This window comes from Lacerta agilis, chromosome 5 (genome assembly GCF_009819535.1).
Source record: "Lacerta agilis isolate rLacAgi1 chromosome 5, rLacAgi1.pri, whole genome shotgun sequence".
In the NCBI taxonomy this organism is placed as follows: Eukaryota; Metazoa; Chordata; class Lepidosauria; order Squamata; family Lacertidae; genus Lacerta; species Lacerta agilis.
The window spans coordinates 80105783-80125223 of record NC_046316.1 but is presented as its reverse complement, the minus strand read 5'-3'; the positions used below and the strand labels follow the sequence as shown (position 1 = coordinate 80125223).

At 45.5% G+C, this 19441-nt stretch overlaps 1 protein-coding gene across 3 annotated transcripts in view; it reads left to right on the top strand.

Moving 5' to 3' along the window:
- Positions 1-19128, top strand: part of GOLIM4 (golgi integral membrane protein 4) — a 53917-nt gene extending 34789 nt beyond the window's left edge. For 2 of the 3 annotated variants that reach the window (XM_033150594.1, XM_033150593.1), the window contains 9 exons: positions 881-1048; positions 4939-5298; positions 8023-8261; positions 9384-9460; positions 9800-9921; positions 11808-11975; positions 13662-13730; positions 16892-16972; positions 18027-19128. In XM_033150594.1, the coding sequence (XP_033006485.1) occupies positions 881-1048; positions 4939-5298; positions 8023-8261; positions 9384-9460; positions 9800-9921; positions 11808-11975; positions 13662-13730; positions 16892-16972; positions 18027-18194 (1452 nt within the window). In that variant the 3' untranslated portion in view covers positions 18195-19128. The remainder of the gene's footprint in view (positions 1-880; positions 1049-4938; positions 5299-8022; positions 8262-9383; positions 9461-9799; positions 9922-11807; positions 11976-13661; positions 13731-16891; positions 16973-18026) is intronic. The other variant, XM_033150595.1, reaches the window with a different exon arrangement.
- The last annotated feature ends 313 nt before the right edge of the window (positions 19129-19441 follow it).

The window sequence follows — 19441 nt, the reverse complement described above, 5'->3', positions numbered from 1 at the left end:
ACAATACATAAACACAATAAAACAATAACAATATAAGCAAACATAAAGAAAAAACATATACCAACCTTAACCAACACTTATCTTTGTAATATCCTTGTTACATTCTTCTCTATTCGGGGGACTTCCCCCGTTCCCTCCACTGTCTTCAAGATTATGTATATATTCTAGGTAGCTTTATTTCCTATTCCATTAACATTTACCATATTTTTTAATACACCCAAAATCACTTTTAGGCTGGAAAGGTAGGATCTTGCCTTTCAGCCGTGTGATGCTGCCTCGATGTGTAAAGTGTGTTGGTCCACTGCGTATTTTGTTTTAGTGAACTACCCATGAAATAACACTACACTTTTGTTCCGGAGAAATTCATTTCCATCATATGTTGGACAATGCCATTAAGAACGGGAAGCCAGTTTTCTTGCAAGCGTTTGAAGAGATGCTTGCGATTGTTCATCGCACACACTCATTTGGTCGTTCTCTTTCTCTTTCTGTTTTTGGTGGTGGTGGTTGTATCTTTTCAGTTCATGGGATTTCCCCCCCCGTTCGCGATTTCCCTCCCCAGCCCCCTCAAAAACGGGTTGAAAGGAAATGTAATAATTCACTTCTGACAGTTCTGTTCCTCTTCTGCGTGGCATGAAAAACTAATCCCCGTTTCTGGGCTGTGGGGATTTTACGCTAGACTTTGCATGCCTGCTGTAATGTATTAAATTGGCGCACTCTGGCGCATGGAAAAGATCTCGCTTTAGCACATGGGCGTTTTTGATCGGATGTGCATGTTTAGCTAAAATACCCATCTTGCCTCGGAGCCTCCAGCTTCCCTGCAGTTTTTAATAAGAAGCGGTTCATCTGACAGTGATATCTAATGGTTGCATTTGAATTCTAGTCCCAGGTGGAGGAATACAGACAGCTGAAGGAAACGCTCAAAAAGATGCCTAGCTTCCAGAAGCCAGAAAATTTTGAGAAGCAACATGTCCTGCCGGTGACATCAGCGCCTTCCCCTCTAGGGGACGCCAAAGCACATGACCCTGACATGGTTGAAGAGCAGAAGGAGGTAATATTGGCTGACTGGACAAGTCATCTTCCTTGATGACGGTGATTAGCATTTATATAGTGTGCTTTTCAGTGTTCAGAAAGGGTTCCATATATTATCTCAGCAATTATTACAACAGCCATTCAGGGGAGGTCAGTATTACATGTTACAAGCAGGAGGGGAGAAATTGAGAACGACAGACAGTAACTCAATTCAGGCATCACACTAAACCACAGTTAAGGATGCTTTAGTTGAGAAACAATGGTTTGCTGTAACTATTCAAAGTGATGTGCTGCAGATATGGCTATTTGTTGGCTTCCGGAGATTCCTACACCAAAATGGGAATGTCACGCAATTGGAAGATGGGATGAAGAAGAGAAATGGAATAGATTATTGGGGAGAAGGCATGGCTGGCTGGCTAGAACTCTGGAGCAGCTCCCACATTGCCCCTTTTGCAATTTACATTTTTAGTAATGGTGGCGGTGGATCTAATTTAGCCTGTGTGGTACCATTGGCTGTTGCTGAGCAAATAACATTGCAAAAACATCTTATTGGTTAAATAGATGGCATTTGCAAATGCGGGGGGGGGGATTTGTTAGTTTCATATGTTTAAACTGTTCATAGCAGACTCACAGAAGCTGACTTTCTGGGATTTGAATGCTTAATTTATTTATGGTCTCGGTATCCTGAAATCCTCAAGGGATTCCCCCAAAGACTCAAGGTTGCTTGCACAGAATACTGCAAAAACAGAAATCGATACTGAGCAACCGTGAGCCCCTCATGTGCCTGGCCTTGATGCTCAGCATGTTGCAGCAAATAAGTTCTGGAGGGTCCACCGTGGCTGACGCCAGCCTCCCCTTTTTGGAAACAATTTTCCAGGTCCTGATGCTCTGTAGAGAATCACTGCAGCTATAGCCGCTGCAGTCTTCACGGTGTTCAGTCCTGCTGGGCCCAGTGGCATTCTGGGGAAATGAAGATAGTTTTGGTTGCTACAGCCGCTTCACCCGGCACTTTTCTGCTTCCCTTGATTGGGACACTAGACCTCTGTTGATGCACTCTAGAGTAGCATTAACTGTTGACTCATGTTAAGCTTGTGATTTACTAAGAAGAATAAGAGTTTGGATTTGATATCCCGCTTTATCACTACCCGAAGGAGTCTCAAAGCGGCTAACATTCTCCTTTCCCTTCCTCCCCCACAACAAACACTCTGTGAGGTGAGTGGGGCTGAGAGACTTCAAAGAAGTGTGACTAGCCCAAGGTCACCCTGAGTGTTTGGCAGCCGACAGGCAGGCCTGTTGCATGTGGAGGAGAGGAGACGCAAACCCGGTTCACCAGATTACGAGTCTACCGCTCTTAACCACTACACCACACTGGCTCTCTTCTACTAAGACCCCTAGATCTCTTTTCACATACACTACTGGCGAGCCAGGCGTCCCCCATCTTATATTTGTACAGCTGGCTCTTCCTATGTCAGGGGTCAGCAAACCTTTTCAGCAGGGGGCCAGTCCACCGTCCCTTAGACCTTGTGGGGGGAATGAATGAATTCCTGTGCCCCACAAATAACCCAGAGATGCATTTTAAATAAAAGGACACATTCTACTCATGTAAAAACACTCTGATTCCTGGACCGTCCGTGGGCCAGATTTAGAAGGTGATTGGGCCGGATCCGGCCCCCGGGCCTTAGTTTGCCTACCCATGTTCTATGTGCAGAACCTTACATCTGTCCCCATTGAAAGGCGTTTTGTTAGCTTTGGCCCAGTTTTCCAATCTGTTAAGGTCGTCTTGAATCTTGATTCTGTTTTCAGCGGCATCAGCTATCCCTCCCAGGTTGGTGTCATCTGCAGATTTGATGAGCGCCCCCTCATCAAATTTGCTTACTGGGAGGGGCAAGGCAGCAGGGTTTGCACCACACCAACCTCCCACCGACTCCCCCTTCTTTTGGTAAGCAACAATGACCCACTTGCCGGGAGGGTAGTGTAGCAGCTCTGCTTTACCTGGCAATTCACTTCCGTGCTGCGTTCATTTTAGGCAACGGCTTGTCTCCCTTAAGATTAGCCTGCAAGCAAATGTTTGTGTCCTTTTCTGGTTTCGCATATGGATGGCCACATACGTGTGTTGAGCAATGGCTCCTTTGTGAATCCCTGTGCTTAATAAAGCATGGAAGATCTTTGCTCTTTCCAAATGTCACATCATTATAGTTTGAGCAAAAGAAAGCTGCTCAAACTCCCAGGTGTCATCTTGTTTGTATGCGGCACGTTTTATGTAAAAGGGGTAAATCTTTCCAGTTATTATTCTCATAAAAAATTAACGAAACAGAGAAAGAGTCAAGTACGATGACAGGCCGTCTCTGATCTATTTATATATATATAAAACCACACTAAACATCAACCCGAGCTCTTGGCAATACATGTTGGGAGACATGGGTTCCATAAATGCTGCCATCACAGGGTGACTTGATATGAAGCAGAAACTGCAGGCAGTTCAAACGTGAAGGATTTGCGCAGGTGGATGAACTCTAATTGGAGCATTTCCGAAATCAAAATAAGATCATTTTTTCTTAGGGCTGATTTCACACCTGGGTGCCTGCCAACTGATGTCCCAGCCCCTTGAAGACTCTCGGCTCTGATTCACAACTGAATGTGTGAGCTGCCTCTGCTAGAATACGTTGTACTCATGGGCGATGGTGGGGTGATAGGAAAGCTTTGACTTCTCTGAGTGTTTGGCAGCCGACAGGCAGGCCTGTTGCATGAACTTTTCCCTTGGATATATGCCCACACTTCTAAGGAGAGGAGAACTGCTTTGCTGAACATTTAGGTCTGTGTAGTCTGGCAGGGGGGCGCGGGTGGCGCTGTGGGTTAAACTACAGAGCCTAGGGCTTGCCAATCAGAAGGTTGGTGGTTCGAATCCCCACAATGGGGTGAGTTCCCGTTGCTCAGTCCTTGCTCCTGCCAACCTAGAAGAAGAAGAAGAGTTTCGATTTGATATCCCGCTTTATCACTACCCGAAGGAGTCTCAAAGCGGCTAACATTCTCCTTTCCTTTCCTCCCCCACAACAAACACTCTGTGAGGTGAGTGGGGCTGAGAGACTGCAAAGAAGTGTGACTAGCCCAAGGTCACCCAGCAGCTGCATGTGGAGGAGCGGAGATACGAACCCGATTCACCAGATTATGAGTCTACCACTCTTAACCACTACACCACGCTGGCTCTCGAAAGCAGTTCGAAAGCACGAAGTGCAAGTAGATAAATAGGTAGCGCTCCTGCGGGAAGGTAAACGGCTCGCCAGATGCGGCTTACTCATGCTGGCCACATGACCTGGAAGCTGTACGCCGGCTCCCTCGGCCACTAAAGCAAGATGAGCGCCGCAACCCCAGAGTCGTCCGTGACTTTGCCTAATGGTCAGGGGTCCCTTTACCTTTACCTAGTCTGGCATTTATACCACCAGTGATCAGCCACAGGCTTTGGGGAAGCAAACCAGGCAGGCAAGAAGTCATGGCCCATGCCACAAATCCCCCATTCTTAGCCTATCACATTTGAGAAATAAACATGCTTTAGTTGAGATTCCTGCATTGCAAGGGGTTGGACTGGATGACCCTCAGGGTCCCTTCCAATTCTATGATTCTGTCATTTTATTCTACACTGCTAAGTATCCGCTTTAAAGCTCATGTTTCCTCTGTGCTCCTTGCCTTTGTTGTACGTTTTAATATCTTTCTTTATTGTGTGTTGAACGTATTTTAGTTGTGTTTCATGACGTTGCAGGTTTTTTTTAAAAAAATTGTTGCAAGCTGCCCTGAGTGGTTCATAAGCACTTGGGGGGCGGGCGGGCTAGAAGTCTCTCTATATTAAAAAAATAAAATAAAATAATAAGTCTTTGAAACAGGCCATTTGAAGTTTAATATTCTGCACTGTTGCAGATTACGCTAAATGGTGATCAGCCACTGGGGGGAGAAGAAGCCAACGGAGGAATCCACTTGGAAGGAAGAGAAGGCAGAGCGGAGCCGTTTCATCCTGAACGAAAAGCCAATGAAGGTCACCCTCTGCGGGAGCTCAATATTCAGCAGAAGCAAGAGGCGGGAGAAGACGAGGAGCAACGTGTGGAACAGGTTGCAGAGGAGCACAAGAAGGAACTCGAGGAGGAAGAGATGGAGCAAGCTGGGCAGCCTGAACGCTTGACAGAGGATCTTGACCAAGCCAACTTGGAGCATGGATGGAAGGAGAAAGGGCAGGCTGACGAGGAAGTAGCCAACACCCTGGGCGAACACCATCATTCAGAGGTGAGCTGTTGGTGTAATAGACACATAAATAAGAGCACTGTCGTGCTTTGCATAGTAATGGCGCCCCTCTGTGTTCAGCAGGGTTGCAGTGTTCAACACACCAGCTAGGAAATAAGCCCCATTAAATCTATCGGGACTCACTGCCCAGTAAGTCAGTTTGGAATTGCAATTTAAGCAGCAGGGGGGAGAGAGAGAGGGCTTGAAACAGTTTTGCTGTGCCAGTCACAAACAAGCCCTTTCAGAACGGAGGCTGGGGCACTGCACATACCATGACCGAAGGGGTGTGCTGCAATTTGCAAAGGGCAAGGGATGGAGCCTGCCAGTATGATGCTGTCGCTGTCACCCTGTTGATTAATTGGGATGTGCGCAGCCACACTTTGGAAAGGCGAATCGTGCCACTTTGAAATGCAGTGCATGCTGTATCTTACAGAATGCGATCTGCTGTGTGACGGATGCAGTTGGTAACAGTAGTTGTCTTTCCATTTCTAAAATTTGCAAGCGAGGAAGGGTGTTAGTGTGGGGGGAACAACTTGTTGCACGATCTCTCTATTAACCTTTCAAAAAAGAAATCACACTCATCACCCCGGGACACTGGAAGCCAGAGCGAATTTCTAGATTCTACACCTTTTAAATTCATTTTTTCGAAACACATTTTTTGTGTGTGTGCTTAAATAGCAGGCACCCCACCCTCTTTGTTCTCTTCATCCTCCGCCTTGTTTAGACTGTCACCTTAGCTGGTGCTTGATTTGAAATCCAGCTGCATTACTGGCAAAGGCAGAAAACGGAACATTTATTCAGCTTTAATTCGTGGGCAAGCAGCCTGCATCATGCATGCCATAAGTGGTGTAGGCGACAGGAATCATGGGCAGGAGCCAGCAGTGACTCTGGGCCTGGTTATGTCAATGAAGCAGATTGGACGCTCTTTTCTTTCCAGCGTTGTGTTGCTTCCTGGCCCAGGAATCATATGAGTATTATATGAGTGTGTGCATGCATGCATACACATAATACATACATACATACATATGCACTGTAGGGCACACTGCAGTGACTCTCTCACTGGGAGGGGGGGGCATAGCTCAGTGGCAGAAAACATGTTTTGCATGCAGAAGGTCTCAGGTTCAATTCCTGGCATCACCAGAAGAGTGACTGTTGTCATAAACCTTGGAGATCTGCTGCCAGGTATCTTCAAACGTTTCAGACCCAGGACGCACTTTTAACCCAAACTTGCATTTGGGGGACCCATTTCTCAACCTTTTACAATATGTTTGCATGGTGGCAGTGATCCTGTTGTGACCCAAGTTGGTTCAGGTCGTGACCCACCAGCAGGTCCTAACACACCAGCTGAAGACAGTAATGTCGACAGTATTGAACTAGGTGGACCACTGGTCTGGCTCCCTATAAGGCAACTTCCTGTCAATTAAATTGGTTAAGGCTTTTAGCCCAGCTGGAAACATCATTAAAAATAAAAGCAGCAGTATAATAAAAGAGCCCTTTACAAGTTGTATGCAATCTGCAGGCAGTATATTTGCGTTTGATGGCAGAATCTGTCCTTGCCATTTACCTTTGAGTCCAGAGCACTCTTCCTTGCATCCAGATGTGCCCTAATATTTTGACAGGCCATTTTAATTCTGCAAGCAACCTGCCTCAAGGAACTGAGTGTCTCAAGGGTACAGTGCATACAGGTCATGTTTTGTGTAGAGCTGTAAATAGAATCTCAGAGAGATGGCTTTGCCTTCTGGGTCATGTCTCAGGGGTGCAAAAATCTTGCTTGTTCCTTTGGTTTCAGCCCAGGACCTTGTTGGTGTTTATCTGACTAACAAAGTCATCCTGTATTTCAAGCTTCATTAGAACTCACGAGTGTCCCTCAGCCCAGAGTCTTGGCTGATGCTCAAATCGTTACGTGAAATGTATTTCCCCTGGGGCTCCTGCCCAACTTTAGAGGGTTTCCTGGCTAAAAGCATCCCGTGTGTGTGTGTGTGTGTGTGAGAGAGAGAGAGAGAGAGAGAGAGAGAGAGAGAGTTAGGTTTTCTTTCAAGCCTTCTTTCTGACTGGGCATCCACCTGTCATTTCCCTCCATTATTTTAGGTCCTATCATCTATGGAAGTACCATAAGGGATTCTGGGATTTGGGGAAGGAGCGGTGGTGGAACGTTTGAAGTGCTTTGATCTCATTGATAAAGGAGGGTCCTGGCCAAAACAGGGAGGGGTTAATTCCCTTTCCCTTTTTTTAACCCTCACAACGACCCAGAAAGTGATGGGCTCTCCTTCCTTGGAGGTTTTTAAGCAGAGGTAGGATGGCCATCTGTCATGGATGCCCTAGTTGAGATTCCTGCATTGCAGGGGGTTGGATGAGATGACCGTTGGGGTGCCTTGCAACTCTACAATTTTGTGATTTTAAGTGTGGAACAGGTTCTTTCAGTTCAGGAGCTGGTGCACTTAGCAAGATATTAGAACTCAGGAAGTGGCCTTATTTGGCACCAGATCCTCAGTCTGTCTAGCCCAGCAGTGACTAGCAGTGGCTTCCAGGCTCTTGCAACAAGTTTTTCCGCCCCCTGTGCTACATGTTTCTTTTAAGTGGAGGTGATGGGGATTGAACCCCGGGCCTTCTGCATTCAAAGTCTATTCTCTATCCACTGAGCTACGGCTCTTGCAGTTCGTTCTGCCTTGGTTTACTTAAGCCTTTTCTTACTTAGGTCTTTACTTTAAGCTATTTGTCTTCGCCCAGGAACCACCAACGGTGAAGACGATAACCCGATACAAATCTGCCTACGAGGAGCAGCTGGAACAACAGCGGCTGGCCGTCCAGCGAGCGGAGGAGGCCAGTCGCCTCAGAGAACACCAGGAGTCTCTGCACCAGGGGAGACTACAAGAGCAGTTGCTACGGCAGCAGCAGCTTCAGGAGCGAGAGCTGACACTGCGCAGGCAGGCAGAGCAGGGCGAAGAGCAATTTAAACACCGCCTAAGGTTATCTTTCTAAAGCGCACTTTTGGCTCCTGTCAACCTCTGAGAAAGGAGGTCAGCTGAGGTTGCCTCAGACTTTGAAAGTGACTAGAATTGCCAGAACCTTCTGGAACCTTCTGGTACTTTCCTCGAGCTCCTGCTTGGAGCTAAGGGCCACACTGCCTTTGTGGGCAGGCAGGCTGCTGATATGCGACCTGTGAGGAGGTGCAGGCCGACCCACCTCTCCACAGCTGCCAGATACGTGAGCAGGATAAAGATGCGGGCCACTCCCTGACCTGCGCCATGTCCTGACGGCAAGCATTTAGAAAATGGCTTTTCAGGTGTCTGCTGTCAGGAATCCTTTCTGCATTATATTGCCTTAAATTAGGGGGCCTTTTTCCAGACTCAGGGCCACGTTCCCTCAAGGGAAGCCTTACAGGGGTCACATGCCACTGGTGGGCAGGCCTAGTAGGTGGAATAGCGGGTGTGACTCTTAGCATTTGTACAGTGAACAACATTGCAGCCATTCATAGCGAGAGGTTTTGCATACATGTGTCTCTCCAGTCTGCATCCATTATCACAGTACCCCTCATGGAAACCCTGCGTGTTGCAGAGGATTCTGGGAACAGATGTGTGTGTGGGGGGGGGAACAGGTGTGTGTGTGTGTGTGTGTGTGTGTGTTCTAGGGGGGCGCACTCACTTGGTTTCCTGGTTTGGGATATTCTTCCCACTCATGAAAGAGCACCCTCTCTTGCCATCTTACACTCTCAGTGCAGCTAGCAATGGCCCTGTACTTCCGCATGGATGCATTGCTTTGCTGTGGCAAAACATGTAAAGTAGGAGGTGCAACCCACAATGGGGGAAGGCTACCTTCCTCACTAAGACTCTCTGTAATACAAAGAGGTGCCTAGCTGGGCCAAACCCCAGCAAAGGAGCAAATGGCAAGCATTGGTCTTCCATCTTTTCTCACAAGGATGTGTGCCCCTGAGTTGTTGCTGGACCCCCGTTGCTCATCATCCCTGGCCATGCTGATAGGAATTGTAGTCCAGCAACCTCTGGAGGGCGATAGGTTCTCCACCCCTGTTTTAACAAAAATAAAAAACCCTTGTGAATCCGAATTAACCCCTTTGCATAATGTTTCTCCAGCCACCAATCCCATTACGACAACCTGGATCAGGATATTGTGCAAGGAGAAGAACAAGGTGCCCAGGAAGAAGAAGAAAGTAAGTGACGTTCTCTCCAACGCTTGTCTTTAACGCTGTCTTTGAAATAAGACGTGTGTGTAATTGAAAATGCAATCAATTGGGTGGCCATATTTAAAGCAGATAAAGCCCAGCTTGGCTTATTTCTGGATTTCATGGCCAGTGGAGAAGGGGAGGGGCTCATTCATCTCTATCTTCTTGTGCCGAAATTTCCCCTGTCTGCATTATCCAACTTTCATACGCCTTGGAATTGCACATGGATGCTGTTCCTTTTGTGGCTTACAAATACGGCGTTCCGCTTACGCCGTCTTTCTGAATGGAAGGAGGGCCGAATGAATGATCTGAATTGCCTTTGATCAGATTACGATCGGCAGAACCAGCACCCAGATGAAGCGGAGGAAGAAGAAGACCACAATAATGCAAATGGACAACAGGATCATGAAGTGGACCACCGAGCAGAGAGCGAGCAGAATGAAGAACCGGTGCGTGGGAATAGCATACATTGATATTTTAAAATTGCACTTTGGGGCAGTTAAACATCAATAGACGTGAAGCTAGCTAAGTCAAGCACCATTGTGTGTCAGGCACCGTGGTGGAGGTGCTTTTTCTTGTAACAGAGGCAGAAGCAAGGCTTATTTAGCCCAGAGGTACTGCCTGGGATTGTTGGTGACACTGATGGGGCCACCATCTTATGTTTTCCCAGATATTTTGTGGAAGCCATTTTTTTCCCAAAAGAAAAACAACAGTTCCACAGAATGTTTGAAGCACTGCATTTTGGGAAACCTGCGATGGTGGCCAGGATCCCATTCAGCAGTACATTGCTGAGCCTTCCTCATCAGCTGGCTCTGAGGCTGGTGGTCCTGTGTTAAAAGCAAAACAACAAATAAATAAATAAATAAATAAATGGGGGTGTGGTAACACCAGAGAACAAAAAAGTAGGCCAAGAATCTTGCCGTATCTTGAAATAGTAAATCAGTTTCTTCAGAATTCAAGGAAGGAAGGGTTAGGGAGGAAGTACGAATAATAACAGCTGGCATTTATATAGCATTTCCATGTGTCCAAAGTGTTTCGTGTTTTGTTTTACATATATATGCCTTTATCTTAGGCTTTATATCCTGCCTTTCTAAGCAAATGCCACTTCAATGTCATTTGTAACAAATTTAAAAGAAAAGCGATTTAATAGTTCAATTTAGACTGCAGTCGAGTAACTCTCTCTCTCTCTCTCTCTCTCTCTCTCTCACACACACACACACACACACTCACACACACACACACACACACTCACACACACACACACACACACACAGCAATAAAGCCAGCTGATCTTGGCGAGACAGGCAATTATTCTCTCCACATAGCGAAGGTTGAGGTGAGAGAGGGTGGCTTGATTATAAGGCAGCTTCTTAAGTTCATGGCAGGGGTGAGATTGGCTCCAAGGGCTTCCTGGTTTGCAGCTCAACATCTTGGCTGCTATGCTACACAGGCTTGATGGATCAAGCCTGGGAGTGGGAAGAGATTCGCTCAGTTCAGTATGGCCCTGTCAGTTTTGACACAGTGAGCACCTGCCTAACCTGCTCCTCTTATAGTGGTGCCCTTTGACTGGGAGTGGATGCTGCAAAGAATTACCCTGGGTGTACTAACTTGTAAGTCTTTATTAAACCTACTAGGGCAAGTCACTTTCTCTCCTGGTTTGACCTACTTCACAGGGCTACTGTAAGGATCAAGAAGTCTAACCCTGATCCTGCGGCCTTTGGGTAAAAGCTTCTAAGCCACCATCCCATACACTCAGTTCAACAGCTGAGAGTTGGTTGGGTGCCCACCAGACTTTTTAATTTGCTGCCGCTGGAGATTCGCATGTGGGTATATGTCTCCTTGTGGTGAATGGCTCTGAGACCCCCGTGTATAGGGCAGTATATAAATCCAAATAAATAAATAAATCAGAAACGTGAGGTGGTAAGAGTAGACCCATTGACGTTAATGGGAACGACTAAATTTCGGTTATAGGTAGGTAGCCGTGTTGGTCTGCCATAGTCAAAACAATTTTTTAAAAAAATTCTTCCAGTAGCACCTTAGAGACCAACTAAGTTTGTTCTTGGTATGAGCTTTCGTGTGCATGCACATGAAAGCTCATACCAAGAACAAACTTAGTTGGTCTCTAAGGTGCTACTGGAAGAATTATTTATTTATTTTTTACTAAACTTCGGTGAGTCTACTCTGAATAGGGCTTCATTGACTACAACCCATAGATTGTAATTTTGCATGCTCTTGAAAATCTAAAGCAGATCTGAGTGATGTGTTGGATATAGACCTAAGGCGACGTTGTGGTGAAATGCGCTTTATTCTTTATTGAAATTCTCTCGGAATGCAGAAGACAGCCGGGGATGATGTCAACCCAGCTGATGATCCCAACAATCAAGGGGAAGATGAGTTTGAGGAAGCAGAGCAGGAGAGGGAAGAGAACCTGCCTGATGAGAATAAGCAACTGAAGCCGAATAACCCAAAACAAGAGAACCCTGAAATGGAAGAACATTTAGTGGTCAGTATACAAAAGGCCATAGCTATCAAGTGGAGGCCCTGTTTCAAACAAAGGCTGCAGCTTCAAGGGATGTCCTGCATGTATGAAATAGCCATTGCAAATAGGCATTTCACCTCACACACAATACATGGCAATGCATGGATATTCAGACCTGTTTGCTGGTCATTGAGGGGTTTTTTCTAGACAAAAGTGGGTTTCCCATGACATTAGGCTTCCATGGGTTTGCTCTGCTTTGCGTTCTGCCACACCTTCCTTCCAGCTGGAACAAGGAGAATTTCCTAAAATGACCACGTGTGAAGTTTGCCACAGCTGATTTGTTTCATTTATTTACACCTTTCTTTCATGATCCTGGGACGCAGGTGGCGCTGTGGTCTAAACCACAGAGCCTAGGGCTTGCTGATCAGAAGGTCGGCGGTTTGAATCCCTGCGATGGGGTGAGCTCCCGTTGCCCGGTCCCTGCTGCTGCTCACCTAGCAGTTTGAAAGCACGTCAAGTGCAAGTAGATAAATAGGTACCGCTCCGGCGGGAAGGTAAACGGCGTTTCCGTGCGCTGCTCTGGTTTGCCAGAAGCGGCTTAGTCATGCTGGCCACATGACCCGGAAAAACTGTCTGAGGAAGCGGACAAACGCTGGCTCCCTCGGCCTATAGAGCGAGATGAGCACCGCAGCCCCTAATGGAGCTAATGGTCAGGGGTACCTTTACCTTTACCTTTCATGATCCTGCTCAGGGCAGCATATGTCAAGTTTCTGGGTAGTGTCCTATTAAGCTTAAGTGTTCAAGAATGAGCTCCGAAATTGCTCCCTCTTCCTGTTAACCACAGTGAAGTGTTGCATTGACACCAGTCTTTATTGTGGCAATGGGCTCTCTTGTAACCAGGATTTTTTATGTGCTTTAAATGATTCCCTTATCATTGATCGTTTTCAAAAGAATGCTAAAAGCATAGTTTAGAATAATCCCCATTGAACATGGTCAGTTTTACTTCTCATATATAGGGTTATGCTGCAAGCATGTCTTTCCTTAACTACTGCTTTTAAATGGTCATTTCTGCCTCTTCCAGGCCCCCTTTTAATGTCACTTTTTTGCATTGTATAAATATAATTTTATGAAGTTTTCTGTTTTACAATTTAAAATACTCGTTTTACATCCTTAAGATACCAACGACTTCCCTTCTTCTCTTTCCATGGTTCATTTTACATATCATAAATCCCTGCATATTTTACAAAAACTGTACCGTTCAGTATTCCATTATCACATCGATTGTTTGTCACTTTTGCTCACTGATTGCAAAATGCACAAGCTGCTTTGAGTGCATGCTAATGTAGAAATGTCAGGTTTATTTTACACAAATATATTTTAATTTGTTAGATTTATACCATGCTCTTCCTTCCCAAAGGGAGGCCGGGGTGAGTAAGCCCTGGTTGTAACAGAACTGTGACTAGCTTTTAACTGTGGTTGGTTTCTTAACTATAAACTCTGGTAGAGGAACCTTAATTGCTGCTAAAACTATACCTGCGCAGACCACTTGGTGAAAGGTGAGCATTGGAAATCAAATCCTTGCCATGTCGCATCCTCTTTTTTGTAGTTATGCCTCTCCTGGATGCCCTGGATTTGATTTTAAATAAGCAAGTCAATGCATGGTTTTCAGTGATATTAGAGATATTAGCTATGGAATATGTTTGTCTGCAGATGGTGGGGAACCCTGATCAGCAAGAAGACAACGTGGATGAGCAGTACCAGGAAGAGGGAGAAGAAGAGGTAAGGAACCTGAGGACACACACTTCTCTGGTTGTGAGGATTATTGCTGGGCGGTGGAGCAGAATGTACGCATCACAAATGCTTTGGAGGAAGAACATGCTAAAAATGCGATAAGTACCGTACTTTTCCGTGTATAAGTCTGTGTTTTTTTCTTTAAAAGGTGGGGGTCGTCTTATACATGGGTAGCGCATAGGGTGGACGTTTGATTGGTTGCTGTCACAGCTGTCAGCGGCTATTGTGCGTATTATTGGTTGCTGCGTCAGTGGGTGGTGTTGATTGGCTGACGCTCTGGCAGTTGGTCGGGCAATTGGCAGCTTCTGCTGGCGATGGGACAGATGGGAGGTGATTTTCGGCAATCCCCCCTAAAAAAAAAAAAAGCTCAACAGCCCTGGGTTAATATCCCCCCCCCCCGCTCGCAAAAGCTGAACAACTCTGTACCATCTCTCCCTCCCCCCATTTTATTAAATTTGAGTCCCCCCATGAGCCTTATATATGGGGGCGTGCTATACACAGAAAAGTATGGTAATATCGACAAGAGCCAAAGTAACAGCTCTCTTAATTGTCAGCATATATGTGTATTATTACTATTTCAGTTCCTTACCCGTTCTTCGCCATACGGTCCCAAGGCTGGGTGCAGCATTTTTTTATTTTTATTTTTTTATAAAGAATTTATTGACATTTTCATAACACAACACAAACCCAAACCCACACCTACAAATACATAACAAATACAAATACATATATTGCCAGGATTCTTCTTCTTGTTTATATACCTAAGAAAAAAAAAATTCTATTTTCGAATCTTGACGTTTGACTTCCCCTGCCTTTTCACCTTCGGTTTTAAAACTATATTTTACTTCCATAACAACTTTTCTCTAAAAAACAAAACAAAGAAATTAACTTCAAATAAAGATAACACCATTATCTTAATCTTCATGTTCTAACATAAATCTTAACAAAATATTCTTATAAAATCTAAACTTATTTCTTCTGTCCTTTATCATGCTGCTATTAACATAAAATCTCAATATCTCCTTACTTAATCAAGATAGACTTACAATTAACAACCTTCACCCTCCGAATTCAGATACCATAACAAGCCATTTAAATTTTACATTTAATACTTCACCCCACACCCCCTCTGTCCATTGTCTTTCTCTGTCTTTCGCCGGAACCAATCTTCCAATTGTCTTCTTTTCCCAAGTGTCCACAGATCCAGGCAGCATTCACAACAAACCTTGCATCAAGCTTCAGGATACACATCCCCTCTTTTCTGGGCTCCTCTGCTTCTTTGTACCATACTTCTTCTTCTTGTAGATATCTTAATTCCACGTCCCTTGCCCCCGAGCTCCCACCTCGGGGTCTGGATATTGCAAATCTTGCCGTTCCGGGGCTGCCACCCCCAAAGAACGGTTCTTTTTCCCGGAGTCGCCCAGCCATTTCAAACCATCCTTCAAGTATCCCTTCTAACTCTTTGCCAAGGTTTCCTTCCATTGTGTAAAACTTTTGAAAAGCCTCCTCTGTGGAAAGTAAATTTTTCTTATTTATTATCCCACTCAAGACTTTCAATTTCCGATTGAGCAGTTCCAGTCTCAAGACAGTAAGCATTTCTTCGTCCGTTAGTCCAGAGTTCAAAACAAGTTCAAACACAAAGTCCAGCATGTTGGGGGAGGGGGTGAGTGTCAAATTTCAGTTCCTGTCTTTTCCTTCCTTTGTTTCAATTATTTCCCACGTCAGTCAGTCCAAATTTCCCGTCACCATTTTTCTGAAGCCAGAGCGTAAAGACCAAAACTTTAAACGGAGATATTTTCTGCCCACTTAATCCCCAAAGGGAATTCTCAGCAGTCTCAGTTTTCAAATTCCAGACACATTATATCCATTGTTGCAGCAGCAGTCACTTAAACTGGTTATTTTCTTTCCTTCTCCCGAAGGGAGGGAGGCAGGCTGCCTTTCCTCTTCCCCCCGGATCGTTCCAAAGGTAAAAAAGTCAGTCAAATACTCACGACCACCGGGTTCTTTCAAATCATTAATGACAGGTAGAACTTAGACGCTCATCTCAGGATTTGTCGCCGCATTTGCATCCCGGTTGGGGCATGTCCCCTATAGCCCGGCTCCGTCGTCCCTTCACCCCCACTCCCCCTTTACAGGGGGAGCGAGGGAAGGGTTCGGAGCCACAACGGGCACAGCCGGGGAGCCCAGGGTGCGGGACGCTCTTCCCGCACCCCACCGGAGCCCCGCTTTGCAGTAGCGGGGCTCCAACCCCCGGGATGGACTGGGCGCTTCGCAGCCGAAGCAGCCCACGACCACCCGCTATGGCGTCGCCGCCGGAAGTCCTCGGGTGCAGCATTTTTTTAAATAAAAAAATACCATATTAAAAACAGTTTAAAAGAAAGAGATTTGCTGCATACTCAACTGCAGCCATTCCCTGTAGAATATGGGGGGAACAAAGTGGATTATTGAGTACAATTGCCATAAGTTCTTGCAGCTGGGAAATGAACCAAAGCATATTCTAGGACGGGTCAGCAAACTTTTTCAGCAGGGGGCGGTCTACTGTCCCACATACCTTGTGCGGGGCCGGACTATATTTTTTGGGGTGTGGGCCAGATTTAGAAGGCAATTGGGCTGGATCCGGCCCCCGGGCCTTAGTTTGCCTACCCATGTTCTAGGAAATAGGAGGAGAAAATCCCCCTTTTTCTGCAGGTCAAGGCACTTTTTGCCCTCCTGTATGTATATGTATTTAATGAATGTTTGCTTTCCACTACCATGCATTGCAAAGGTATGTCCTCAGTGTGGCGTAGTGGTTAGAGTGCTGGACTGGGACCTGGGAGACGAGGGTTCAAATCCCCACTCAACCATTCACTGGGTGACCTTGGGCCCGTCACTGCCTCTCAGCAGCCTAACCTACCTTACAGGGTTGTTGTTGTTGTGGGGATTAAATGAGGAGGATAATTAAACAAATTATCCAAAGAGGTTGTGTAGTCATGTTGGACTGAATTGTTTGTGTATAAAAACCACCTTTTCTCAATACCTTGAGTTCGAGAGAGAGAGAAGCAGGATATAAATGCAATGAATGAATGAACGAACAAATGGCCACAAAACTTCAGGTGGCTTCAAATGGGTTCTTACTTCCCCTCCAACTGGGCATATGTGTCTCTTTTCAGGCTCAGGGAGATCTGACCGAGGAGAAGAAGAGGGAGCTGGATCACAACGGCGAGGAGCCATACGGCGAAAACGATGAAAATGTAGGCACACTGCATAGATGGGGGGCACTCGATAAAATGGGTGGTTAAAGGAGGCTTTGTGTGTTTCCTGCTCCTTGAATATCCAGGTTAGAGATGTCTGCATAACGCTACTTGTCTACATATAAAATAAGAAAAAGGACAAACTGGTTTCATTCCAGAAAGGAAAGCTCACCACGGGTTAATTCCGCATTACCCCACAGTGTGTGTGTGTGTGTGTGTGTGTGTGTGCATTCACCTGGCCAGTGGCAGTGTGGGTAAGCATAGGCCAAGATTGCAATCGCCACTTCCTTCTCCATTCACCTGGGGCATGTGCAGGGAGGAGAAGGCATGGGCCACCTAGTCAAGAGAAGAGGAGGGTTTTCACAAGGCATATCAAGTAATCACACCCAACTTCGTGGACAGCAGGATCTGGAATCAATCTAGCAGCATTTTGAGGGTGAGCACGATTGATTCTGGATTGAGGAAAAGCAGTATGTTTTGTGCTGCAAGCAGGTTGTTTGTACGCAGCCCTAGACCCTGACTACTGCAGGCTGAGGAGCAAACAGCTTGCGCTCTTGCAGTTGCTATTGAATGGCCTCCGTGATGCAATGGAAAGAACACCAGGGCATTCTTGTTTCCCTGGACTATTTGACCTTTGTCAAACAATATGTGATCAGTTGGCAATGTTGGACAGGTTAATTGGCCCAAACCTCAAGTGTAATTATTGGTATTCTTTTTAGGAGAATTTATAGCAATAGGGTTGAAGGGAGTCTTAAAAGAGCACAACATGTTGCTCCAGCTGTTTGTCACAACTTTATGCTTGATCTCCCCCAGCAGAGGATAGTTCAGTTCAAGGCTTTAGTAATCATAGAATTTCAACAGCCTGCAGTAGCACAATAATCCTGTTTTGTTCTGTGCTATGACTCTGGGGTGTGTGTGTGTGTGTGTGTTAAGAAATATTTCACCATAGCAGGTGCTGCAGAGTTTTATCATGAAATATGTGTTTTCCAAAAAGCTGAATAGTTTTCTCTTTCGTTATCTTTGTTCTGGGGTTATTATTTTCTCATGATGCCAGGCTGAAGAAAAAATGAGTGAAGGTGCAGATCAAGAGCAAGAAGTCCAAGAGGAAAATAATCGTAAAGAAGGCCGTGATGAGAACTATGAGGAGGAAGAGGAGGAAGAGGAAGAAGAAGAGGAAGGTGGCGCTGTGGCAGCAAAGGCTCATAGACGAGGGGAAATGTGAGCTGCAAAATGGCATCTGCTTGGAAAAAAAGAAGAATTTTTTAGTTGCTAGAGAAAGCCTTTTTATATGTATACATAATTTAAAATTTTTCTCTTAGGAGTCTTTGTGGTTTTATACAAATGCAATATTTTAAGTTAGCATTCCTTTTGTACAAGATTTTAAGTGACAAAAACAAATAGATGAGGTGGCTACCCCCTTATTTTTCCTCTTTATTTTTATACTGCTTCTTTTCTAGAAGTTTGAGGATCAGTTTCAACTTAAATCTGTTTGGCATTGTCCAAATGGTGACCAGCCTTTAGCTTTCAGGTGTATTTCTGGGGGTTATGGGGGACCGAACAATAGTGCCTAATCTCTTCGAGTTTGAAAAACGGCCGGCTGCAGGGTTGCACCCATATCTCTGTGAGATGCTGGATTTTACATCCAGCTCTCTACGGGACAGCACATTCAAGCACCCCTGTGTATTCATTTTGATCTGAATGAATTTGGCCAGCACAGTATCTGCAGCATCTAAGTGAATATCCCTTGGCAGTTGTGAGCGTGCCAAAAATGGCAATGTTTGAAGCCCTTTGCACGTGACACTCATACACACTGGGTGGGACTGATGTTGAGGGTCTTTCACACCCTCTTGTTGCTCTCCCTCCTAGAGAGGTGCAATTGATTGGATTAGCTCAATGCAGACATTTGGTCTTACCCATATATATGCAATACCTAACTCACACAAGTGTGTCACCACAAGCCATAAAGTATAGATGGATCAAAGGGTTTCTTCTTACTGCTTCAAATATTATGTGCATGTAGATTTGACCATTGTACATCTTACCCCAACATTGTTGTCATGTGCTGGTGGAGATAGATCTGTCCTTAGCCTTATTGCCCTATCTCAGGCTGCAATCTGGGAATAAGCCTCAAGGAAAACAATGAAACTTACTTCTGAGCAAACATATTTGGGGCATGACTTTACCACCACTCAAATCCCTTCTAGATCAAAAGAAGATAGATAAATTTTTTTGGGTTTATTTACCATATGATACACACATTTTGAAGTCACAGTCACAGTCGCAATTTCTTTTTCTTTAGCATTGCGCGGGTGGCGCTGTGGGTAAAACCACAAAGCCTAGGGCTTGCTGATCAGAAGGTCAGCGGTTCGAATCCTCACGACGGGGTGAGCTCCCATTGCTCGATTCCAGCTCCTGCTAACCTAGCAGTTCAAAAGCACGTTAAAGTGCAAGTAGATAAATAGGTACCGC